The sequence below is a fragment of the Balaenoptera ricei genome, chromosome 13 (genome assembly GCF_028023285.1).
Source record: "Balaenoptera ricei isolate mBalRic1 chromosome 13, mBalRic1.hap2, whole genome shotgun sequence".
Taxonomy (NCBI): domain Eukaryota; kingdom Metazoa; phylum Chordata; class Mammalia; order Artiodactyla; family Balaenopteridae; genus Balaenoptera; species Balaenoptera ricei.
Window position 1 is genome coordinate 46,135,725 of NC_082651.1, and position 26,449 is coordinate 46,162,173.

At 44.7% G+C, this 26,449-nt stretch overlaps 1 protein-coding gene across 4 annotated transcripts in view; it reads right to left on the reverse strand.

The window, feature by feature from the left end:
* The window catches only part of MEIS1 (Meis homeobox 1), a 137,770-nt gene extending 112,976 nt beyond the window's left edge, over window positions 1-24,794 (reverse strand). For all 4 annotated transcript variants that reach the window (XM_059943172.1, XM_059943170.1, XM_059943168.1 and 1 more), the window contains exons 1-6: window positions 24,062-24,794; window positions 21,973-22,199; window positions 19,987-20,128; window positions 19,390-19,440; window positions 18,532-18,582; window positions 16,927-17,073 (exon numbers count right to left, since the gene is read on the reverse strand). In XM_059943172.1, the coding sequence (XP_059799155.1) occupies window positions 16,927-17,073; window positions 18,532-18,582; window positions 19,390-19,440; window positions 19,987-20,128; window positions 21,973-22,199; window positions 24,062-24,073 (630 nt within the window). In that variant the 5' untranslated portion in view covers window positions 24,074-24,794. The remainder of the gene's footprint in view (window positions 1-16,926; window positions 17,074-18,531; window positions 18,583-19,389; window positions 19,441-19,986; window positions 20,129-21,972; window positions 22,200-24,061) is intronic.
* Window positions 24,795-26,449: the final 1,655 nt, after the last annotated feature.

Here is a 26,449-nt window from a genome sequence, read left to right on the forward strand (position 1 = left end):
AGCCATCCATTGGTGACTTTTTTTCTTCTTCCCTTCCTGAATCCTTTTTCCATTTATGCCTTAATTTTGGACATCCTTTAAGTCCTCGTATCACTTTCCACATTTTCCTTAAGACTATTCTTTTCACCACTGTGACTTGAGGTGTCACCCATATGCTCTGAAATTTGTGTCTCTGGACCTCTCCTTTGGGCTTTAGACTTGTATGCCCAACTCCCTGTGAAGCCATCTCCATACGAAGGACTCAACAAGTCCAAAGTTAAACTCTTCGTCTCCCCACCAAACCTCCGACTCATTCCTTTTTGTTCTTAATCTTAGTGGGTATAACCCCATCCACCCATGGTATAAAGCAGCGGTCCCCAACCTTTTTGGTACCAGGGACCGGTTTCGTGGAAGACAATTCTTCCACAGACATGGCGGGGTGGGGGAGGGTTGGTTCAGGGGGTAATGTAAGCGATGGGGAGCGGCAGAGAAGCTTCCCTCGCTCACCCGCTGCTGACCTCATGCTATGTGACCCAGGGCTTGGGGACCCCTAGTATAAACCATCTGTGAGAACCATGCATGACACCTTTCTCTCTCGCTCTCTCACACAAACTTCCCATCCAATCAGTCATCAAGTCTCATCCATTTCTCTCATGTTTCATCTTAGTGATTGCTGTTCTTGTTAAGGCCCTCACAGCATTAAAGAGTTCAAGTCAGATCACTCCCCAGCTTTAAAAGAGTTCAGTTTCACTGGAATGTAAGCTCCATGAGGATAGGAACTGGTGTCCGTTTTGTTCACCATCGCATCCTGCGTATCAAGCACAGTGCCCGACAATTGGCTGGCACTCAGGAGATGTTTGTTGAATAAATGAATTGCTCCCTACTGCCTACAGAATACATTTTGGGGTCCTTAACCTGGTACACAAAGCCCTTCATAGTCTACCCTCTGGGGACCATTCCTCTCCTTGTTCCTTGTTCTCAGCATGTGATTTCTGGCAGATATGTTCAACTTTTCCCTCTGGGTCCTCCTCATCCTTCTCCCCTGCCTGGAATGCCCCTGCTCTGCTGTACCTGGCCCCTGATTACCTCCTACTTGCTAATGAAGTCGCAGTTCAGATATCACCACCCCAGAAAGCCTTCCCTGATACACGCACAACCTTCCCCCAGGATGAGTGAGGTTCCCCTCCCCGAGCACTTAGAGTACCTCATGCACACCTCTATCATTTCATTCTCATATTGTTTTGTGATGACCTGTTGAGCCTGTCTATAATTCTACACTATAAATGTTCTGAAGTCCTGGACTATATCTTCTTCATCCCAATGCCCTCCATCCCAGGAAAATATCATTAGACACATTAGACACAAATATGGTTTGGAATGAATAAATGAATAACAAGTGATTTATAGAGGATGTCTATTGTCACCTGATACTGTGATCCCCTATATTAAACGTCATAAAACATCTAAAAAAGACTTGCACAATTAAAAAACACCTGCCACACTTGCATTCACACAAACGTACACCACTATAAAAATATAATAATACTCTGCTGCAAGATAACACAGGCAAAAGAAAGTAAATTCGAAGCCAGACACATCCTAGACCACTTACATGGTCTGAAGACAAGTCACAACCTCCATAACCTTAACATCCTAATCCGTAAATGAGGATTAAGAAAATACTCCTCTGCAGATATAGCATACATCAATTTCTAGGCGTGCAGCAAGTGGCACTATAGCTTTTAATGTGACAATAATAAAGTAACAACACTAATGGAACAATGTAGGTTGACCTAGTCAACCCTGAAATATCTACATACAGGTGTATTCAGTTTATGGACCTTCTGGAAAGAACGGTTAACCCGAGCTGGTTTCGTGTACAGCTCGCTATGCCTTGGGCTATCTCCCAGCTGGTGTGTGCTCAGGGGATGCAAACTGATCTTATTTTCACCTTCAAATAACATGATTTTACAGGTGGTTTGCTCCTCCCCACCCCATCGAGTTTCATTTGATACCTAATATTTATAAATCACTTTACAGTCTACGAAGCACTTTGACGTTTTATTGCACTTGGTTTTTCATCACATCGGTATGATGCCAGAATCATTTTTTGGTTTTTTTTCAGGCCAAAATAGTGAGGTTTTTTTCCTTCAAAATGTCTACCCTACCCGTCCCACTTAAAAAAGGTGGATAAATGAGAGTCTCGGGATCTGGATTCTGAAGAAGTCAGCTAGCAGCTATGTAGAAATTGATGAAATGATCACAGTGTCCAAAATCTGAAGTTCAGTCTGCACCTATCAACAGGCTTTCTCTTTGGGGAAGTACACTTACTTTTTCAAACCACCAGGGCCTCTTTGGTAAATGATCTCTAGTGGCCTGAAAGAGCTGGCTCGCTTCTGAAAGTGAACAATCCAGTCGCTCCAGACCAGGGGAGTCCCAGTCCACGTGGGGAATGCACCAGTGTGCGTGTACACAAGCTCACGCCCCTACATCTGCACGCATCCACGCACACATGTGCACACGCATACCTGCACTGGTCCACGAGGCAGAGCCGGCGGGCTCACCGAATGCCACCACACCACACCGCCAGCATAGCCACATCTAATCGGTCCCCCTCCCTAGACTTCTCACCTCTGTCTAAACAGTGTCTCTCAGGATCCTTAAAGGCACATAACTTCAGCAGGTATGACCCTTCAATGTGTCTCTCAACCAATGGTGCCATCTGAAGAAAGGGCACCAGAAAGACCCAAACACGGAGCAGTAAGGACAAAAGGGGTCCAGGTCCTCCTATGAAAAAGGGTACATGTTACCTGTGTGTACATGAGGCTGAGAAACTGGGGATCCTGAGAATTTTTTATTTATGAGTATCTGAAGTCTGCTGTGCTGAAACTCCTGCTTGAAGATCTTGGTGGTTCCCACTGGCATCCGCTTGATAACCAAAGCATACCAGAAAGCTCTCTACACACTCGGCCGTCAAATCGCACCTTCAATTTGCTAGAGCCCTGCTCTAGCAAAACCTGCTCTAGTAAAGCCTGCTCTTCTCAAAACCTACCATCCAGCTGCAAATTCAGATAATTCCAAGAAAATGTAAAATTCTTTATACGGATTTCCAAAAAAATCCCTGGAAATCATTAAGCAAAGTTCATTTAACCAGGACAACTTTCAGCAGGACGCTTTTTAACACAGTGAAACTGCCCCCTTCCCTTTCAAGATTGTATATGTTTCTAAACGCCAGAAGCTCACAGATTAAGACCACAGCCTGCACACATATTGCGGATCAGGGCCACGTTGAAACGTGCTCGGGAACGGTCTGGAGGCAAAACCTTTTCTAAGTCCACCCTCGGTCCTGCCGAAAGATGATAAAGTTCGGGAGGTGACTGTGGGGCTCTGGGGCGGTCCCTGGTGGTGGCCTTCACGTGCCTGGGAGACAGACTCTTTCAAAGGTTATCTCCCGCACACACTTCTCCTTTTTCTCATTTCCTTCCCCCGTCCCCGCCTCTACCACCTGCCTTGGCCAAGTCTGCCGGCCTGCCAGGGTTCTTGTTGGGCCCCGTTTTAATGCTGCGATAAAATGCGCTTATTACCCCCGCTTGATAGAGGCCTGAGGGTAATTCTGGTGACTCCAGGCAGACGGTAAATTCGTGGTGAGACAATGGGAATCCAGCATCCCCTCTCAGGATCTGTGGCTCTCCCCAGGACACCACCCTTCCTCTTCTCACACGTCCAGCCCCACCATATTTGTCATTGTGGACTTTTCATCTAGAAATGCACCTCAAGGACTATTCAATTATCGCTTAATTATGGTGCTCACGACCTTGGTGCCAGCCGGTAACTTGAGGCACGGCATAAGTGTGTCTAACTCAGCATCGAATAAGGTAGAGTTCTAAAACCTTAACACCATAGCAACTCTGATGTATTGCTTTAAATATGTATACATATATATGTATATACATTTACACACACACACACACACACACACGATTGCATGATAGCAGGAGTGGGCAGTTTGTGGAGGCAGAGACAGCATCTGTTACATTGAGTTCTACATTTCCCAGCTCTCACGTCCCACAAATGAAACCTACAAAAATGATAATTTTGCAAACATTGAATCCTCTATCTCCGTGTAATGGGGCGTGTAGAGAGGAGGAGAAGAATTTTTGTGCTTTTTTGCCTTTGGTGAAAATTCTCCAAGGAGTAATTTCATCTTTAAATGAAAGGTTTTGTTTCAGGTGATTGTCTGAGCTCCAGGAATCACCGAAGCCTCTGGTTCAGACATGGGGGGACACGCAAGTGCACTTTCATGTATACACAACGCCATGCACCCATCACATGCATGAGGAATAGGGCAAAAGAACGTGGAGAGAACTGATTTTAGTGTTTTTAATTACACTGTGATGGAATCTAAAGCAGCGAGGCAGTCAGATACATTTTTAAAATCTCCTAGCCCTTAACTATTTTGCCTACTCGCCTGCAAATATCCATGCCTCATTCTCCCAATACTCAAGGCAGCAGGGAGGGCAGTGAGCTTAGGAAGCTCAGGCCCAGCACGATGGGTCACTCCCCAAAAGCTCCTTAAAATCCTACTTTCCCACAGCCCAATATCTTTTAGGTCACAACTCTGACACTCTCGGGTCATTACTAATCTGCAGAGTTGAAATAATTCATCCAGGAAATTATACATGAATTGACAATGCGAAGGAAAACGACGACAGATATAAAACACCACCCAAAATATTCCAAATGCTTTCCTTATGAAATCCACACAGCACTGATACATTTTGCCCAATTTTTCGACATTGAGAATCAATGCCAACACCATCCCTTAGTGACCCCACTGTGGTCTCAGAAGGGGATATAGATTCGCACTTGGGGTAGGGACATTCAGACAATTACAAAGAAAAAGAAAAATTACACCCAAAGGGAAACTGCTACCAAGAGGTGATACCAGTTTTATCCAAATCTCAAAACTGCAAAGTAGAGGCAGAACTAAAGATGGTTCAAGTGCACTGAATGTTCAAATTCTACTAAGCAGTTTGTTGTGGAGAACAAAAGAGAAGTTAAAGCCTCATTACACTCGGAATCTTAGTAAAAGTACGTAATTTACGTTTTAATAACCTTTCCTTTCCTATGCTATTGTATTATGGCTGGCATACTACTAATAAAAATAAACTCCTATATTGACTGTGTATGCTTTTACTCCTGAAATTGTACCTGTGAACTATAATTCACAGTTAAATGTTTAAAAAAAAACAAAAACAAAAAACCTCAAATCCAACTGCCACCACTGTACTTCCAAATATTTGTACCTAAATAATTCAAACCTTACTCTTCATTTATCTGCTGAGAACTTTCCGCTGAAATTTAGCTGATTTTCTATCACTGCTATTTAGGAGTGGCAGAAGAATCTGTAAATTATATGTCAGCATACCTGGTGTTATAAAGTTCCTTTCATAAGACTGCCTGCTTCCCAATGTTTTATTTTACATTTGTAACTCAGTATTCAGTGCGCCTCATTCTGCAAACAAATTAAGATAAAATAAACTCAAAAGTGTCCTATATATAACAACTTCAAACCACAAATTTTCTAGGCAACCATCCTAGCAAAAAGAACATCCGATAAGGCCAAAAACATTGTATCCTGAGTACAAGTAGATACTGAGATCTTGTTAGCAACTGGACCTCAGCCAGGAAGCATTTGCACTCAGAAATGTGGGGAAAAAGTACTCAGCACAAGATCTGCACATAACTGTTATTTGAAGTTGAACCTAAAAACAAATCTGTAGTGATTCACTGTCCTATCTTGGCCACACATCTGAGTGGCCAGTCCCCTTTCACACTATGATGAAATCAGAATAATGGCCACCCCTCCTAATAGGAATTAAGACAGTATTTTGCTTAAACTCTATGATTATATAATGGCCTGTAAAATCACACCCCATTAACAATTACCCAATCTCCTCTCCCCAAATCAGATTCATGTTGTTGAAGGCTGGGCAGACTGTACAGGTAAGAAGATGAAATATTATGTAAGGTTCTGTTTAGGGTTTACTGTTTTAAATGCTTTATGTGCATTCTTACTTAGTTCTTATGCAGCTCAGTAAAGTGGGTTCTTTATCCCCATGTTACAGATGATAAAACTGAGGCTCGGGGAGGTGAAGTGACTTACCCCCTCACAGCACAGCCTGCATTGTGTATATACTTTATTGGGATACCGCCAGCCTGAAAGGTTGTGTAACTCGAAATTACCATCAATGCCCTTCATCACTCTCTTTCAAGTGTTTCTGAAATCTTCTCTCTTCTACTTCTAAACTCTCAGACCAGAAAATCCACAATTTTGACACAAGAAGGAAACAAGAATTCAGCCAAGATGCAGTCATGTTTTATTCTACTACCTTACAGTATTACGTTTTGGATAAAAGAATAGCGGAAACTTACATTTACCACTGATTTCCGCTAACAATTAGCAACAGGGTGTTTTCTAATTTTCCAGTGTGTGTGTGTGTATGTGTGTGTGTGTGTGTTTTAGAAGTGCTGCCAGTTTTTATATTTTCAATCAAATTTTATTTTCTAAGTATCATCATTCCTCAAGGATTTTTGAATTTTCAAGCCCTCTCACAGTGTGAAATTTGGAGGTGGGGAGTAGATTGTTCCCTTTTCTTCATTATTTATCTCGGTAAAATCATTACAGAGGCCTTTCTCAAAGCATCTTGAAATTTAATTTGTGTTTCTGGTTCCTAGATTGGCTAAGTTCTCTGTAGTTCAAGGCCTTTAACTGAGAGATCAACTAAAGCAACTGTGAATTCCGGAAGCAGGAGGCTGAGCTGTACCACTGGTGCACTTTTTAAGGAATTCCAGTTAATCAGAATGCCATTCTTCCTCCATACCCAGGGCTATTATTCTTGAGGCTCTTTGTATTATTTTAACAGTTATAGAGTATTTGGAGTATTAGAAGTATACTACAAGTGAAGAAAAGCCCCATAATTGATTTGTTAATGTTTTATTCTCCTCTTTTTCTATTGGCATGTTCTTTACATTCCCTCAATAAATATTAAATACTCAAGCAACGCTCTCCCTTAGGTGGCAAGCAAACCTTTAGAATGTCGAAACAGTAGAGAGAAGAACAATGCACCTAGTTGAAATGGCAGGGTAATTTGGAAAATAAAATTGAGTTGCTGCAAATCCCAAATTCCAGAATAAAAATGTTTATGCTCACTCAGATGCAGATTGTTCCTGGTTTTGAATAATTATTAGAATAAAAAATACTTGAGCACCAACAATACACTTGATATGCATAGAACGAGCGCAGTCTACACGTCTCTATTATTTTGTGCAAGGAAGTGCAGGGCACAATGAGTCTGATATTTTTCTTGGTGTTTTTGTTTTGAATACAGCTTATAAAGCGTCCCAATAAGGTGAAACAATAGGCCAAGCCACCAAATATACAACCAGTGTTAAAAATGTCATGGACAAGATTCTTCAGAAAATCATAAACACCTTAAGGAAGGGAGAGGGAAGCATGCTGAAAGAAATGAAGGGGTTAAATGATTCTGCTACTCAATATCTTATTTTCCCCCTCAAACATATTAATCACCCAGATCAATTCAAAATGTGAAATTCCGGATTCTCTTTGGCAGAAGCTAGAGCCAAGAAACAATTAAAATGAAAGTGGAAAAATGCATTTGCGCCTGTTATTATGAAATGCTAACACGTACTGACTCTATAAGAGATGATGTTTATCTGTACACTGAGGGCAGTCTTATTATCTACTCAGGGCTATGCCACTCTTGGCAGAGATGCGACCCATATCTCGCAAAGATAAATTCCATATGCTCTGTAGAGTTATAGCATATTTCCCATAAATAATGTATACAATAGACTGTAAATAAATAATACGTTTATCTGAACTGTTCAAGAGTGAAGGGCAGGGTGCTTACTCAGGAGACGAAGTCTCTTATGAATGAACAATTTCAAATAAAAGTAATGTCCAATGGTGAGTTATCACAAAGTTCTTAACGCTAAAATATTCTTAAGCTGGGGTGGGGAGGGGATTTAAAAAGAACCCCTGATCTGGTGGGAACTTTCAAGTAAATGTTCCAACTAAACGCAAAATGCCCCATTTAATTTTACTGCTAAAGTTTCTATTGTGATTGTAGCATCATAGCTAATAGGGTTTTACCTATTTGCTGCAATTCTGAACTCTCTCTGTACACTACTGCTTTTTATGATCAATGAAATACCTAGACTTAAAATGTCATGTATGAGTTTTTGTCCCATGAAACACACAGTGGATTTTTTTTTCCTGTGTGTGAATAATTTTAACATTGCACTGAATAGAAAGGAAGGCTACGAAAAAAAAAAAAATTCAAAAAGAACCCACGTGCACTAGGTAGTTTGCTAGGACTTTACGCAGTAAAAATTGTTAGTTCCCCACCCCCGAAGTATCTCCCTTTTTGAAGCCCAGGAGACACACAAACTATTTCCACTTTTTGAAAATAGTGGAAGTATGCCTTTAGACCCGCAGACATTGTACACCATTTAGTATGAAATTAAGTTTTCAGATCGCTAAGGAATAGTCTCTGAATTACAGAAAACACTATAGGTCACAGTTAATTATAGCTTGTCTGTCAAATTAAGTTAACATTCGAGAACACATCCAAATAGTTATGGAGCCATTAAGGGGAGTTTTATTGTCAAAGAAATTCTTATCCATTCAGCTTCTAATGTTTTTAAAAGAAGAGAGATAAGCCTTTTTACAAGCTGGGACCGAATAAGAAAACTCTGGGTTTACATCAAATTGCTCCCTTCATTGTCCTTTTGATGACTATGTCAGTTTCATTATAAACTTCATTTTCCAGAGTTTCATAATAGTCATAAACACACTTGACTTTAAAGAGTTTCTATGGGACATAATGTGAATGCAAATGCAGAATAAAATGCAAATCATGGAGGTCTGGGACCAAATATGGACTATCAGTTAAGAATCCAGTCACTGAAAACAAACATTTAGGCCTTAAGAGGAAGAGCACGAAGAGGCTGATATGAATCTTTACATCAAGTATTCACAGCCCTGGGGAAAGCAAGCAAGAATAACAGTTTTCAGTTTTTCACCTAATTGTAAAGCACAGTTTGGGAATATCTGATGACTTTGGTTTCTATTCATTCCTGTTCTAAAGTGAGGAACATTTTTCATCTTCTCAGGAAAATAAACCCACATGTGGGTAATAACCCACAAGGTACTCAAATAGGGAAACGAGACCTAGCAAACTAGTTCAAGTTCAAATCCCAGGCATAGGAGGCTTGCCAGTCAGTGGGGGGAAAAGTGATATGAAAAAGAAACAGCTATAGCTCTGTCTTGCTAAATAACAACCAACAACCCAGACATTTACAGCTAATGAATAATGAGCATGCAATCATGTTGTGTTGTAAAATGTGAGGAAAAATCTATAGAAATGGAAATTCATGATAACAATTAATTCTAAGTTAGCATATGTTGTCAAGGAATCATTCTAATATCACTCAAAATGTTAATTATTTACGTACTACTATCTTCTAAATGAGTCAGAATCATGTATGTTTAAATCTATTGTAAAATTTAAGACTTGATATTGTGTCAAAATGAAGGAAAAAAAAGAAGACTATAAAATGTTGCTTAAACTTGTTAAACTCATAAAAAGTTGCAGTGATTTTAAAAGTATTACTTAGTAAACTTATTAACAGTAACAGCATTTCCTTTCTGTGGAAAAATACAATTTCATTTAAGTTTTTTTAAAAAACCATAACATTTCACATTCACGGTTCTTTACCTCATGATTATAAATCCTATTACTTGTAAATGGAGTCATGAGACTATCAAGGGAAGAAATCAATGGGGAAATGTATTTTTGAGGATTGCAAATAATATAAAATTTATTTTCACAACTTAGTTATCCTGCGTTAGTTTATGCCATATACAGTGGTGCATGGAAAAGCCAGAGTATGGTTATTGCATGACTTAAAGAGAGTTAATGACTTAGTTCTGGTTATAATTTGTATTTAACTGTATGTACTCATGATACCAATAAACAACAGGTGTATAATTCAATAAATGTAAAAAAAAAAGTGTTTTTTCAACAGAGAAAAAACTCTTTTGGATATGTTTTAGTCAGTTTTAGGAATTCTGAACCAAGAAGTCCAGAAATATAAAATAATTTCAAAAGATTTGCACTCTTGTATTTTCCTTTAACAAGAACATATTTCCTAGATTAAGAAATGCTATTTGGAAAAAGAGTGTTCAGAGAGAGTGTAGCAAAGTGTTGCCAATCGCTTTAATTCTGCACACATGAATGCATTAAATTGACTGAAATTGGATTCTAGTGACAAATATTTAAATGAATATATACTCGCTTATTTCACATGGTAGCTTTTATACCATTTATTAAAATGTCAAATTTAGAAGTGTGGGAAATCCAGCAATTGCCCAATATAGGTCTACTTTCTGGAGAGGCTGTTTAAGACTCCAATAAGCTTTCCCAAATTCCCATAATCCTGAAATCATGGCATATTAAATTAAGGATACAGTGAGGGAGTCTTTTTACCTTTTACACTACATACACATACTCGTCTGCTTGAATTTTTCAAAACTGATTTTATACACGTGAGGTTTCTTCACAAATATTTAAGACAGTAAAATATCCAAACTTTTACTGGATCCCCAAAGTCAAATTTTGGAATGATTATTTAAATTCAAATTGTGAGTCTGTATTTCATGTTTTAGACCCTATCTTTTTAACAGGTACCAATATCCTGATGTTTCCTGCCTAGTAAGGACACCAAGCCCTATGTGATTTACAGCGGTGTTGTTTTACTTGGGATTTTGAAAACTTTCAGGCCTAACATCTGCACAACTGTCAGATACACTGTGTCACATGTATTCTATTTTTATTTCTTTATTTGTAAAAGAATACTTTCCCATAGTTTTGATGTCATTTTTAAATATTAAATTAATTTTTTGCACTCAGGAGAAACGGCAAAAACGTCTGTTTCAATTATAACATAAACTCAAGTGCTACTTTGATACAAATATAACAGATATCATAATCCAAAAAGGCCATGGAAAATGCTATAGTTGCAAACATTTAAGACTGTGTAACAAAAATGACTGAGAATGGTATCAGTTTACTATCCTTCAACTATTTCCCTGACAGTGGAGTCAAATAATGTTGAATTATAGACCTTCTTACAGGAAGTCTTATTTTGTGTTCGTTTTTTGATCATTCCCTTGCTAGTCTCTATAGGAATTTGGCTGTACGCCGACTTCTCTTTAAAAGTTTCTGTATACATACTCGGGTTGTGTTTGTTGATTAAATGATCATTTATTAAAACTTAAGCATTTCACATTGGTTTGACATATTTACATTTCATGAGAAAATATTGCTATCGCAATGGCAAGCATAGCATTACCAATGTGAAAATACTTCACTTGAATTCATTTGACAGCATTTTCATTTATAAGTGTCTTAATACAACTTGTTATGCTCTCTTCAGTTTCTCCAACTCCACCTGCGAGGGAAGGTAAGCTAGTTTTATAACAGTAGGCCCCTCGGTAATACTTTAGTCTAACCGCTTGGCCTTAAGAAACCTACGTTTCTACTATGGGACCACAAATAGTCTTTGTTTTTAAGAATATGGAGTTTTATTCCATAATTTTCCATCCATCACCCGGCAACAGCTGTGTTTTAAATCTTTCGGACTATGACAAACATTTTAACATTTAAACATACGAGTGTTTGAAAACATAATGATTTAAAATTTGTTTATTTTCAAAGTTGGGCAATTACAGCATATTTCAGTTACTTTTTTGAAAGCAGGGCCCGTATTTTAATGCCTTTTGTTCTTCCTCCTCCTTCTCTTCTTCTTCTACTATTTAAGTTTCTCCATGTTTTCTAATAAAAATCTCTATGTTAGGACCGACAGCAAGAGTCCACACAACCACTATATATTTCCAAATCATGAGCAATGGAGTCATTCTGGTGGGAAAGGGATTGCTATTTGAGTGACCTATTGCCACAGAGCTAGATAAATCACTGAACAATAGTTACTGTTATGGGGCTTTACCTTGTACAAAGTAGCATTAGTATCATTGCTTTCTATTAACCATGGAACTTGCACTGGAGACTTCCACTGAGACAGAGAGAGAGACAGAGAGAGAAACTAGGAAAGGGGAATAACTTCTGTAGTATTAGCATTTAGACTTCCAGACATTTAACAATGTAATTGATCTCAACCTATCTGCATATACTCTGTACTTCTTTTTTTTCCTCTCAAATGTTTTTGACATGCCCCTAATAAGAATCAATACATCCCTACTCTGACATTCACACATAACTACACACAAAGAGCCAATCAGAACACAACAATAAAAACACACCTGGTAAACAACTATCTTTGAAATCAAAGGATACTAAGCAACAAAGGGCCTAGAATGAACATCCCAATTAGCCACTGTAGTGACAAGCAGTCAACACCTTATTATTTAATCATTAAAGAGAATCTTGCCATAATTTCCCTTTGACATATTTCCAAAGGGAATTAAGAGTACCCTGCATGACTCACAACAACAATCAAAATAAAGTTAGATGGTTTCAAGACCCCATCACTTGCAAGGCCTGTGGACACGGAGGTTCCAGGATTAAGGCATTAACTGAGACCCTAAAAGTACTTACAACTTAAATAAGATGTGTCCATGTGTAAGCATTTAGAAACAAACTAACTGACAAAGGGACCATTTTCCTAACCCTTGATGTTTGTATCCAGTTTTCTTATTGGATGAAAATAAATTGCTTGCATTCCTAGTATTAGTAAATATCCCATAGCCTCATCTATTTTTTTCTTCCCCTAAAGCAGCAGATCTAATACATCAAGAATATTAGGCCTCCCTATCCCCATCCCTTAGTAACACCTCCCCCAAAAGAGAAAGCTTAAATCTCCCTTGGAGCCATCCCCATCACACTTTGCAGGGAGGGGTGCTTTCGATCAAGTTCAGTTTTAAGAATTTTATCTCAAACTATGCTTTAGAAACAACATTCCGGACTCTTCAAATAAAACAATCGCCACCTGCGTTCCCTGGCCCACTGGGGAACCAAATCGCACTGGCTCAGGGCTGCCCCTGATCCCCAAGGCCCAGAAGCCTGGCGCTTTCCAGCCTGGGCTACGCAGCCCCGGCGGCTGTCCCCGCTCCCCGGGGAGCTCAGCAGCACTTGGCATTTAACCTGCCTGGCGAGCTTGGCTTTCTGGTTCCATCTCCGCGAGCCACATTACTTCTCCCCAGATATTAGAGACAAATCTGGATTAACAGGCAACAGGGCGCCCTGTGCAGCCCGCCAGCCCTTGCACAGGAGCTGTTAAATGCAGATTCAGCCGAGGACCCCCCGGAGAGCTGCTATTGAATAAAAATTGTAATCCAAAGGGACCTTTTCTTTGCCTCCCACTGGTCGTAGGAGAACCCGGGTTGGCGCCCGAGCACAGGCCAAGCTACTCCCGCTCGCTACCAGCAGGCCAGGCCACCTCGGCTGGTGGCCTTCAGGGCCCGGGGACTCTCGCTCCTCTCTCCACTCCCTCTCTCGACCCCTCCTTGAAATGGAAAATGCTTAGATTCAAAGACTGGAGAGCAACAAACAGCCCTGGGAAGGAAGGCTTAATTCGATAGGTCCCTCCTGGAGTGCGGCCTAAAGTCTAGCGACTGGGCAGCCAGATTCTTCCCCCGTAACCCCTCTTGGCGCCCCCAATTCCACCCTGGGTCCCCCAAACTCGCGCCCCGCCTCCCCTCGCCCTGCGTCCTTCTCCATCGCCAACCAGGCTCAACCCTGGCCTCGACGCCTCGCACGGTGGCCCCCTCTGCGCCCGCTCCCGGGATCCCGGCCCGGCCCTCACCCCCTGCCGAGGCTCGGAAGCCCCCGGTGCCCCTCGCTGCTCCCAGGCCCTGGGCGTCGGGAGCGTCCGTGCCAAGCGGGGAGCGTGGCAGTCGGGAGAGGGCGCCCGGGAGGCCTGCGCCCGCGGGAGGTGACTCCCGGGCCCGGGACTTCGGGGTCTGGGGGGCAGGGAGTTGAGAGTGGGGTGGGAGCGGGACTACGGCTTCTACTGGCGTCTTAATCTGATAAGAAAAAAAACAAAAACAAAAAATCCCACCAAACTAACGACACTACAAGGCCAAGTAGATTTCCGTCGCCTTAGCCCTCCGGGAAACCGGCTGGTATCAAAGTCGTGGATCCCAAGTCCCCGCGCGGGTGGCAGCCTTCGCGCCCTCCGACGAGAAAAGTAAAGTAAAATAAACCGTGCAGCCGGCAGGCCCTAGAGACAGAGGGGTTAATGAGCTAACGAGGCCCCGCGCTCGCACCACACCTGAAGCATCCAGTCCCGAAGCGCACGTTCCACCGGGGCTCAGACTGGCTGGGCCGCATTCGCAGGCAGGTGGCGAGGCCGTCCTTTCCGGGCCCGGCCCCCGGGGACCGGCGAGCCGGCTCCAGTTGGGAGCACTGGCGCCCACCTGGCGGCCCTAGTGCCTCGTCCCTCCGTCCCCAACTCCCAGCACAGGGGACTCCACCCCGCGGCCCAGGCACAGTCCCGCGTGCGCCCCGCGCTCTGCGCGCTCCTCCCCAAAGGGAGCCCAGGCGCTCTCGCTCCTGGCTCCAGGGAAGCGGACAATTCCAAAGCACAAGCTTGGGGTTTGCTGCCCTACGACCAACGGAGACTTCGGTGAGCCCGAGGGGTCACGCGAGTGCGCCCACGCGCACAGGCCAACGGTGCCACGAGCTCAGCCAGAGCTGCGAAGCCCACTTGGAAGCGGCGGGCGCGGCACGCACACTGCTCATTTTGTAGGTGGGGAGGTGCATAAAGTGCGAATTTTTATCCAAGACCACTGCCTACCCATCTGCATATCTCAAATAAAGGTAACCGAGTAACAGTGTACCTAAGGAGTAGGGGGAGAACTGAATGATGTTTTATCAATTTTGTACCCCCCCCCCCAAAACACCCCGAACTCTGGTCCTTTATCTTTGACTTTAATAAAATAATGATTCGATGAGAAAATGGGGTATAAATCTTCATTTTGGAAGCAATTAAAGTGTTGATTTCATTCATGCCCCTAAGCGATTCTTGTAATTTGCTCAGATAGCTTTATGTACCCAGCACTCCGGAGCTTTTAGAATCCCCATTTTCTAGTTAGGCTTGTTGGATTACAATTTTTATTCAACAGCAGTTACCCGAGGGTTCCTCAGCGGAATCTGCATTTAACAGCTCCGGGGTGAGGGCTGGCGGCCTGAACCAGGCGGGAGGCCGGGCAACTGGCGGGGCCGGGACCCGGAGCCGCCTGCAGGTTTCCCACCTCGGTGGGGACGCTCCAGGATCGCGCAGGCTGCCTGTTCCGAGTGTCGTCTACACTGCCGAAAGTTTGCAACTCGCCAAATAGTAGGAAGGACCCGGCGCGTTGGCGCTTTTAAAGCTCAGCTTTGCCTGCCTTCCACTCCTCGTGGGAAAAGGAGGAATTCAGCCTCTGCCGCGGGGTTACCCAGAGAAATCCAAGCCGGGAATTTATTTTAAGGGGTGATATGGAGAGAAGCAAACTTTAAGATGACACCAAGACCGAGGAGTCGGGCATTCCGGCAAGGAGTCTGCAAGGCGTCTGCAAGGCAGCCGCTGGCCAACCGTGATCATGGTAGAGCTTGCAAAGAAAACTCTGCATGACCGGCTGTCCTTTGGCCTAACAAAGGCAGGCTGCTCTCTCCCCCAAGACGGGGCTCACGTGCCAAGTCAGAAAGAGAAACAACTCTGGGCCTTCACTTATAGGTGGAGAGGCACAGAAGGCCACCCAAATCTTTAGACGCGGTGCCACGATTCACAACCGAGAGCTGTCCTGAGCCCTGTTTCCTCTCACCCACTCCTCACGTTTTCACTTTCAGTGCATTTTTGCAACTCCTCTGGACCAATCCAGAGATACAGCGACAGGAGCGGGGCTGGGGGAGAGAGACTGGGAGCAAACATCGGTGTTGGGGTGAGAGAGAGAAATCCCCCCCAGCAACTCCAAATAAAAGTCGTCCCCACTTAGCAAAGCAGCGGAAGAAGGGCCTGGAGGGAGGACGAGAGAGGAGGGGGCGAAGCAAGCAGAGGCCGGCAGTTCAGAGCAGGGCGGCGCGAGGTCCACCACCCGCCACACCGAGGGAGTCCCGGGGCGCCCCTGTCGCTGACACTTCCAAAAGCTGCCAACCCAGAGGGCCCAGAGCACGTACCAGCTGGAGGATGAGTGGAAAGGAGGAGGAGAAACGTCCATATTTATCTGTTTTTATAACCTCGGCCTGGTCTTATTTTTTCTATTAAGTACAATAAAATGGGCGAGCTTGCAGCAAGCACTGCACAAAGCAATGTTCAGTGAGGTCTAGAAGCGTTCGGCTGAGGAAAACTGACAAGACAGGCTAATGAACCGTATAGACAGGGAGAAAATAGCCAGCATTTGCTAGATTTCAAACCCTCCCTGTCTCTCTTAGACCACCTATCTTGGGTTTATTCCTAATAAAATAAGAAATAAGCAGACCCTACACTTTTCTTTTCTTCGAGATAGAAGGGGGAAAAAATGCTCCAGAACAAAGCCCTACAATCAGAGGCGGTCACTGGCAGTTAACACTCCCATTATTATAGAGGGTAAATAAAATAAAGACAAAAATTAAAAGCGACAAGAAACAGGTCAAGTTTGCAGGCAAAGCTTTTACAAGCTCATCTCTCCAGGTCGAATCCCAGAGCCAGCCTTAATGAAGCAATAATAGCCACATTATTCAAAAATTTTCATTTCGATGGAAATGTATCTAAAAGGGACTTAATCATATGCAAATAATAAAAGGAGGTGGTAGTGACCCAGCAAGCAATATGCATACAGATTTTTTTTTTTTTCTCCCAGGGATGTTGAAATTGAAAAGCGCATACCTGGTCAGTTAGATTTGCTGATCTTGTTATATCTTCACTGTCTGATTTTGATCCTCCTTCTCTATCGTCTATCACCAAATCGATAGGCATTTTCCCTTTCAAACAGCTAATATACCGGTGGCAGAAATTGTCACATAATTCGTGTACCTACATTATGACAGAAATAAAAAAATGGAAATATAATCAGGAGTTCATAAATGACATTGACAAGTGCAATCCACCCCCCTTGTGAGATCCAAACTTCTAAATAGGGGAAACACAGGGCAATTGTCCTCCAGAGACCCTCAGACGCATCCAGAATTAGGAATAACTTTCTTTTCTTGCAAAATAGAGATATCGCAGAAAATTGACAGTGACAAGATGATTCACAGGCTACAACATATTCAACACCCGTGTTAAATTCATCGGCTCCCGGGGCTGTGGCCATTAGAGAGGTGACCTGCGTGGGTGACATTTAAGGTAAACTATTTAATTTCATCCAGTTACTTTATCAGAAATCCTTTTCCAACATGTCTAAGAAAAAATTTATAGATATATAGATATATATGTGTGTGTATATATATATATATATATATATATATATACACATATATATATATATATCTCCAAAGGGCCAATACTGTGTTGGTATAGGATATATGCCTGACAACCCAAGTCCCTGTAACATTTGTCATGAGGATTTCTATCTATAAGAAGCACATTTTATGATGCTTCCTTGAAAAAAAAAAAAAAAAAGACTCATGCTATGGGGGAAAAAACCCTACAGCCACAAAAAGTTATCGAATTGATTTTTTTTTTTTTTAAAAAAAAAAGGAAAAAGGATGCTTCAAAATATTTAGGCATAAGTGGAGTGGTCTCTTACAGGACCCAGGCATCACTGACATGCAAAAATTCACAAGAAACCCCAGTGTGCTTGCAATTTAATGTTAGTTTGAATTACAATGCATTAAGTTTTTATTGCTGAGATTTATGGAACAGCTAGCAAAATCACGTTATCCCACACCCTTTCTTGAGTGTGAAGGTGGGGTGTGTGCAGGATTCTCAGATTCAAGAAATTGACACAACTATCAACTCTGCTTTGTCTCTGCAAAACGGTTAAAGTGCCTCCCCCACCACTCCTCCAGACTCCCTGCCTCCTCCTCCTCCCCCTCTGCCTCTCCCCTGTGTCTGACCTGCCGCTGCTCTCAGACTGTCTTCCAGAAACTCACTAAAACTAAACAAAACTTTTCCCCCCTCAGAGGTAGCAAAGAAGAGGAGGAGGAAGAAGAGAAGAGACCACAGAGGTATATAACCTGCAAGCAAACTCGCAACAGCATTCTAAACATCAAAGGGGATGCGTAGAATTGCAACTATTTATACAAAGCCAGCAAGGTATTAAGAATGAATACAAGGCTAGGGCGTCTGTGATCCCGGTTTTAGTGGCTAAAATTGTAATTAAACTGCAAAGAGAAATGGACGCTAAGATTGGCCTTGACACTAATTACCAGAAAGAAAGTCATTTATGCAAATGTCTCAGAAGCCTGAACTTCAGCCATTCTGAACCCTCCCCCTCTGTGTGTTTGGGCATGAGGGGGAAGCAAAAGGAGAAAAAACTAGAGAAATTACCTTCTCTAATTCCAACAGATGAAACCTTAATACTTGTATGGCTTGAATCATCTGCAAAGATACAAAAAGAATGAGCGCCCCATTCCTAGTTTGCAGAAAATTGGCTGTTGCAGCTCTAACATCGCCAGCCTCCCCCCGCCCCCCAAATAGAGTTATTTTGATTTATGGCAATAACACTAAAACTTAACAGCAGCGAGTGGGTACCATCTAGAGGTTTATATTTCTTAAGGAGAAAAAAATAGCTAAAACAACAACCAAGCATCTAAGGGGGGATCATAAACCTTCTCCTCCCCCATGGCTCCCCCCCCCCCGCCTTTCTCAGCCCCACTGCCCCTACCCCACCCCCAAAGGGCCGCATCCCTCGACTAGGTGTTTCCTTGCAAGGAGTGCACGGAAAATATTCCCAACAGTCCCCAGCCTGTGGCTTTTCACACTGCAAACTTGCTGCCACCTTCTGCACACCTTTCAGATAAACTGGTGGTTTGGGGCCTCTGGCCCGGTCGCTGCTCTCATGACGCGACTTTGAGGGCTGGGAAGTCCGCAAAGTTTAAGCACACACGCTGACAGGCCCGGAGATAAATCCCCGGGCTGATTAGAGCCGCGCTGCCCGGCTGTCATAAAAAACAAAGCTCGCGTTTCCCCGCGCCGGCTTGCCCGGCCCCTCTCGAGGTGAATTTATTTCCCCGGGACCTTGTCCCGGACCACTTGCGGGTGGATGGAAACCTTTGCAGCCCACTTGCAGATAGGGGAATACCGGTCTAGAAACCTCAGGGCTCTCAAAGTAAAGCTTGGGAGGAGGGGGGATTGTGTGGCGGGGGAGGGAAGGTGGGAGGAGGGGAGTAAGGGGTCCGCTCTTACCAAGTTATCCAGTTCTGGATTAGAAGAAAATAGAGGTTTTTCTGCGCGAATCTAAATACAAGTGAGAAGGGGTGGGGGAGAGAAAGAAACATTTGAAATCTGGTCGCCTTCCTAGTTTCTTGCCTCATTACACTGTCGGGGGCAGGATGTAACCTCCGGGAGAGGCTCTGTGACACCGAGTTCGTCCCGTGCAGAAACCCTTCAATGTGAGTCAAAGAATCCGAAAACAAGCCCAGAGCACAGGGTTACTTCTCCCAGCAACTGTGCTTCTGAGAGATCGCTGCCCAGCTCGCCAAGTCCAAGGCAGCTCCTGCGCGTGGGCTTTGGGGTTGCATTTTACAGACTGAGCTTTCTGCGTCGGGTTAGGTAGCGGGAGTGGGTAAGAACTGGGGTGATTTTCAGGCGTCCGCAAAGACACTCATTTAGGAGGAAAAGCTCAGAGAAGATGTAACAGGCCTGGCTTAGGGCGGACTGTTCGCTGGTTACTTTTGCAAATGTGCTGGGTGGGAGGGAGGGAGGTTCTTTCTTTTCTTTTCTTTCTTTCTTTTTCTTTTTCTTTTTTTTTTCTTTTACTTTTGAAACATTGATTTTGCTGACCTGTTTGGCGAACACGGCTATATCTTCATTGAATGACTCTGACGAGCAGACGTCCCCGCCCGCCACCCCCGGCTCGCGGGGGGTACAAGTAGCTAATTCACATTTCTCAAAAATCAGTGCTAAGAGAGGGAAGAGGGGGTGTCTGCAAGAAAATACAACAGTCACAAACAACACAATGGTTAGTCCCGCGGCAGTGAAAAAAGGCGCCCAAGAAAAACAGCAGGACGAGCTCAAGGCGGGGACCCCCTCCCTGGTTTTGTCATCTACTTGTTCCCCTTCCCCCGCGCCCCCAGGTGACTGCTCACCTCCCCTTCCTCCTTGGGCCCCCGAAGTCGGAGGCCCTAAGCCATGGACCGTATCTGAGGATCGGTTCACCATATCTGGCCGGAGAAATTGGTAACATTTGCTAAGAATAAAACCCAAGCGGTTCCAGCAGCCATTTTGAATTAAGTTTCCCACCCCGACCGGCCCTCGTCCCTCCTCTGCACACCCAGGACCTGCAGGGGGGGAAAGGCGCGGGGCGCAAGGGGTGGGAAAACTCTTTCAAGTGGGTTCCTCCAAGGCCGTCTCGCGAAGCCCAAGGCTCTGGGGATCTTGGTGGCAGGCGCTCAGCTAACTTGGGGAAAGGACCTCTCTGGTTGTGGGACCGACTGTCAGAGGGCTGCATCTCCCGATCCCGACCCCACGGCTCTCCTCCTCGGCTCCCTGCACACCTCCCTCCCTTCGCCGATGGTCCCCACCGCCCCCCAAAGAAAGTTCCTTCAAATGTTCCTGCGGTCAAGCCTTTCAGTTTTGTTCCTGCGTAATGGCAAAGCAGCTAGTATTGCGAGGGGCCTAGATGTCGCTTATCCCAGCCCATCAAAAAAAAAAAAAAAAAAAAAGAGCCTCCTCTAATGCCCAAAGAGGTGTCTCAAGTCTTTTATTAGCTCTCACAGCCCAGCTGGGAATTTAACAGTTTGGGGTCCTTTTCAAAAAGCTTCCCCAAATGTTCTGTCCCGGAGCCTAAACGATTTGCAGTTAACAACACTGCGGAGAGGACGCTGGGATTTAAACAAGCCCTTCGCACAAGGGACCAGAAGATAAAGCAGAAAGGGTTTTCAGCCAGGGAGGGTCAGTGTTGCCTGATTTTTTTTTTTTCAAAAGAAGAAATAAATAAAAATAAAAGTGGCTGCAAAGTAAAAAGAGGTCCCCCAATACATCAGCACACAGTAGGCACAAGTGACTTTCAGAGGGTTTTACTAGTCCAGGGTCTAACCCCAGGGCCCGGGAGAACACGGTGTGAACTGCAGCGGAAGACGACACCGGCCCGAGAGCACCCCGCATCTACTTCTAAATCCTGCAGGTTTCGCCTTTGAACACAAAGTCCTAAAATGGCTAGAAGTTTCTTAAGGTCTGTGACAATTCAGAGCGAGTTCCTCTCCTTGACTACAGTGGTCCAACTCCCTAAATGCAAAGCATGTTCCCCCTTGCCTGACCTGCAACTGGCCTGCCTTGATTTTATTGTGCGGTGGCAGAGCCAGCATACGGCGGCTGAGTAAACTTAGCAAGTCAGAACAATCAGTGGCTTAAAAGATTTTCCTTTAAACTAAAAGTTTCGTTCCAACACAAAGGCGCCTACGTTTAGAAACCCCCAAACACTCTCCCCGCGAAGTCGAGTGAGTGAGGACTCCAACCCGCTGAGTTACCGAGCCGGGGTCTGGGGGGACGAGGGACATTTGGCAACTTCTGCACGGCGACCCCTCCGCGGGCATGGCCTCGGCGGAGCGGGGCGCTGGACTGGCGCGGAGCGTGTGCGGAGATGGGGGCGGGGGGGGGGCGTCTGGGATGGCAGGCCGCCTCCCCCAAATCTTCATGCAAAGCGAATGAAAAGTCACCAAATAATGTACCTCCAATCCAGAGGGCTCTGGCTTTCCTCTTACTGAGGGCAAAGGGAAATAGAGAAAGCATCGCCTCTCAACTGCTCAGCCTGCTGCCCGTCGTACCTACCCATAAATGGCATCTTTATCTCTCTTTAAAGCGTCATTGACGGAGGAACCCATGCTGGGAGCCATGGCGTTGGTGTGAGCTGTGTGCGGATACTGATGCGAGTGCAGAGGAGGCCCGTGGTTCAGGTGGTGGACCGGCTGCATGGACCTGGCCGCGTGCGGGTCCCCATACATCGTGGAGGGGATGCCTACTCCATCCATGCCCCCATAATGGGGTAGATCGTCGTACTGCATGACAAACAGGAGAGAAACAGGTTCAGAAGGCCAGGCAGGCAAATGGGGCAACGGCAGGGCACGGAGCTTATATAATGTCAGTCCAGCTGGATCCTTCAACCCCGAATTCGGTGGCCTTGCATCTCTCAAGCTGAGATTTCTCATTAAAAAAAATATTTTTAGAAGTAAAATTTCTAGGATTCTCGGTAAGACTCGGCGAGATTGAATGGTCTTGCCCTAACTTGTGTCCCTATCAACTAGCCAGAAATTCAGGATCCTCTGGCAAAAAAGGAAGGAAGAAAGAAGGAAGAAAGGGAGGCATTCTCCCGGAGGGCAGAAGGTAAAACGTGCACGTCTCTAGAGGAGGAAATTCAAAATCACAATAATAAAACGTGCCAGGACAGTACAGCAAACCCGCCTAGTTTCACAGACCCTTCCCATCAGGGGGAATTAAAAAAAAAAAAAAAAAGTTACGATGGGAACAGCTAAGCCAAGCACGTGAATTCAGACAGGCTTCTCATTTTATTTGCCTGCCAGCGTGGGGTTAGGCAGTCCTGCAAGACACTGCATTTCCTTTGCTCTCCAAGACAAACTCTGCTAAATCATACAAAACTAACTGGCTCCCTTATAAGTGAAACTCAGAGAAGGGTAGCTTCTCTTCAACATCGGGGCTGAATTTAGAATTGGGCAATATTCCCCTCAAGTTAAAGAAAATGTATAGTTGGAGCAGTTATTCTATTTTTTCTATTCTTATGAACTTTCCCCCTAGACTAGAAGTCTGTGAGCTAAATGTTAGTCATCAGGTTTAAAGCAAATTTAAAAGTAAATGCACATTCAAACCCCCCCCCCATCTTCCTTCTCCAGAAAAACTACTTTCATATTGTCATTATTTTTGTGTGCAAAATTTAGCTATTTAGGTTTTCCTCTTTGCTTCATTTCAGGCATGCTCTTTTCCCAAGATTTGGAGGCGCCGAGAGTGTAATGATTTTCAAAGAAAAGAGGAATTGCCACTTTCATCTCCTTCAAGCCAGAGGTGTGAAAAGAGTTTGGAAGAACGCTGACATTTGCCTGAACCAAAGGAGTAAAGAAAAAATGTGTCAGCCTAGTAACTTTCTTTTGCAAACAGGGCTTTGAGGGCCAGGGCACAAATTATGCAAGGAAGGCTTTTTGTAGACCCCTTTTCTTTTAAGAAACTACCTCTGTTGGGTTGTCATTGTCTCACTTTACTCTCACTACATTTCCATTCAAATAGGAATATTGGGGAAATTAGTATTGCATTTTTAAAGTGAGTAGTTGTGTGCTTAGTATCCAATTAGTGCAGGGCTCTTCTAAGAAAAACTTACAAAGTATTACCTTGCATAAAAAACCATGTACATTAAAATTACTTTTAAAAGATGAATGCTTTCCGACCCCCAAAACCGTTGTACTATGACAAAGTTATTTGCTTAAAAATGCTGAATACTTTCAGTGATATTAAAGATGAGCATAATCAATAACATATCAGAAGTTTCTAGCTGCTTATTTTAATTTAAAAATAGCTTTAAACGTCTGCTCCTTGAATGCTCACGCTATATAACATTAGGTATCTAGCGCTGTTTGTTTTTGTTTTTTAAACAGATGATTACCCGAGCTTGTAGTTTTATTTATATAGCTGCTGGTTAGGAATCTATAGAAAACTTGATTACTTGAATTAACAATTACATGTTAATATACATAAGTCTACAAATGCATTGAATAAATCCTCTCGCTTTAGGCCACGGCTTTAGGAGCCTCATTCAAAAAGACAGAGAAAAAAAGGAAACTTTTTAGCAGTGTCTTTCAGCCACGTTTCAATTTAATCTCACATTTGAGTTCCACAATTGTTTTTTAATACGTACCCTTTGCGCCATCGGCCTCCCTGGCTCCCTTCCTACTTCAACTTCTAATATATCCTCTTTAAGGCCAGTGTGAAAAGAAACAAATACGTAAACTCCCCCGGAAAAAAAAATAAAAAGCACGATGAAAAATCCCTTAACGTCTCCAGCAACGTGAGCTACTGGTCCCAGATCTTCGGTCTATGGGACCTGAAGCAAAGCTCCCGAGTCACTGAGCATAAAAGCGCTCCGTTTCCAAGACAGCAGCGGGGGCAAAAAAAAAGCAGATCTTCTCTCCCCAAAAAATCAGTTAAAAAAAAAAAAAAGCGCCCCTCAGACCCAACTACCAAATCTCATGGCTTTCTGCCACTCCGGCTGTCAATCACAGGCGAGGTTGTCAACGTGGTGAATGAATGATCATCCGCTCAGTCTTCTTCTGGTCAGAACACCTCAAATGTTAATATTCAAATGCACAAAGCCCTAGCGCTCGCTTCCCTTGAATCAGTCCTAATTCCTAATCAGTTTCTCTCTTCTCTCGCTCGCTCTCTTTCTCTCTCTCTCCCTCTCTCTCTCTCGCTCTCTCTCTCTCTCTCCCTCTTTGCAACTGCTGCACTGGAGGGAGATTAGAGGAGGAGGGTTAAAAAAAAATGTCTGTCTGAGTTTGTCTTAAAGGAGCCACGATCGATGCTGCCCGCTTGCAGTCCCCGTGCGTGTGTAAAGTGTGTGTTGCACAGGCGGAGAGGTGGATTCCGACCAGAATGCTAGAACCCGGAAGTAGTGGTGGCCATAACAGGTCGCGTCTTACACAATGCATTGGGCTGCAGCAAGTAGGCTCCTCGGCAGGGGTGGGTGCGCGAAGCGAGCTCTGGCCGCACTGGAGAGGCAGAGAGGCGCTCCATTAAATCGCACGCCCAGGCACAAACACCCACACACCCAGGGCACACGCGCACAAGCGCGGGTAGTAGCCCCCGGCCGCCGGCTTTATTTTCCGTATTCTTTTCTCTCCCTCCCCCTCCAGACTCTCCCTCCAAAGCTCTCTTGAAATAGATTGGGAATAAAAGCGGGGCAGGCAGCAGCGGGAGTTATTTTGCACAGGGCTCCGTGGATTGACTTCCTGACTTTCCTCGAAATTATTGGGGTCTGCCAGTATTTTTCGGGGCGGAGGGGGGCTGGTGCAGAAAGTAGTGGATCCTTAGAACCAAACACACCACGTAGAAAAGTCAAACCAGGAGCGAAGAGGAGGAGGAGCAGGAGCAGGGCTGGGAAAGGCTGTGCTAAGAAGTCCCGAGAACGTGGGGTGGAGATGGCTGGGGCTTTCTGCAGATCCACCTTAGAGTTTTTTTTTTTTTTTTTTTTTTTTGCTGTCAGAGGTGGACACCCGGCCCAAGGAAAGGAAATGCTTGCGTTTTCTCACTTTGGGGATCTGGACGCCCCCACCTCCTAGTCCCGGAGGCCTCCAGCCCCAGCCCCGGCGTCCTGCGCAAAGTGAGAGAGGAAGGGAGGGAACAATGAGCCCAGAGCCGGGAATGTGCCCCCAGCGCCTGTTTACAAACACGAAGCTATTTATGATCGCCGGAAAGCGAAACCCGACGCGGGCTCTGGGCAGCCAGACCTCGCGGGTGGAGCCTGGGCCAGGGAGCCGCGGGGAGGGAGGCTCTTTCTCCGACCCGCTCCGGGCGAGGCGGCCGTGCGCCCAGAGCGCGGCGCAGCGGGGTCGGCGCGCTCGGCTGGGGCTGCAGCCGCGCTGCCTTTGTCTTCGAGGCGCCGAGGGGCTCCGGCCTCGGCCACGCTCTTTCCCCGGCGACGCCCCGCGCTCTCCTCCCCATGTCCTTCTTCCCCCCACTCCTCTTTCCGATCCCCAGTCCGGCTCAGGGAAAACTCCCAGTGCCAAAGAAAAAGAAATTCACTTCGGGGGCTGAGATTTCAGACAAAAAGCTGCCCCTACCCACAACTCGGAGGCCCCAACCAGCCACTAATTTGAACTTTCTCCCTTTAAATACCTATTTTCCGGTTTAAACAAACAAAAAATTCCTTTTCTTTATTCTCCCGCTCTAAACCTGCCCTTTATTATTATATTATTATATTTATTATTTTCGTTTTTATTTTTCTGCCCGCCCGGCTCTGATCTGTCGAGATGGCTCAGCCGCAGCAGCTCGACCAGCGGGCTGGAAACCTCACATCCCGGAGCAGGGCTCGCAGCTCGCTCGGCTCGGAGCACGATTTTTTTTTTCCTCCCTCCAGCTGAAACCTCGCAGAAAACTCCCCCTGCGGTCGAGTGGAAAATGAGCTCACCCAAATCTCGGTAGGCAGCCGGGGAGGAGGGCTCGGCCAATCAGGAGACGCTCCCGCCAAGGCAGCAGCTTATTGGCTGCGGGGAAAATCAATTATCAAATAATCGATCAGCAGGGAGCT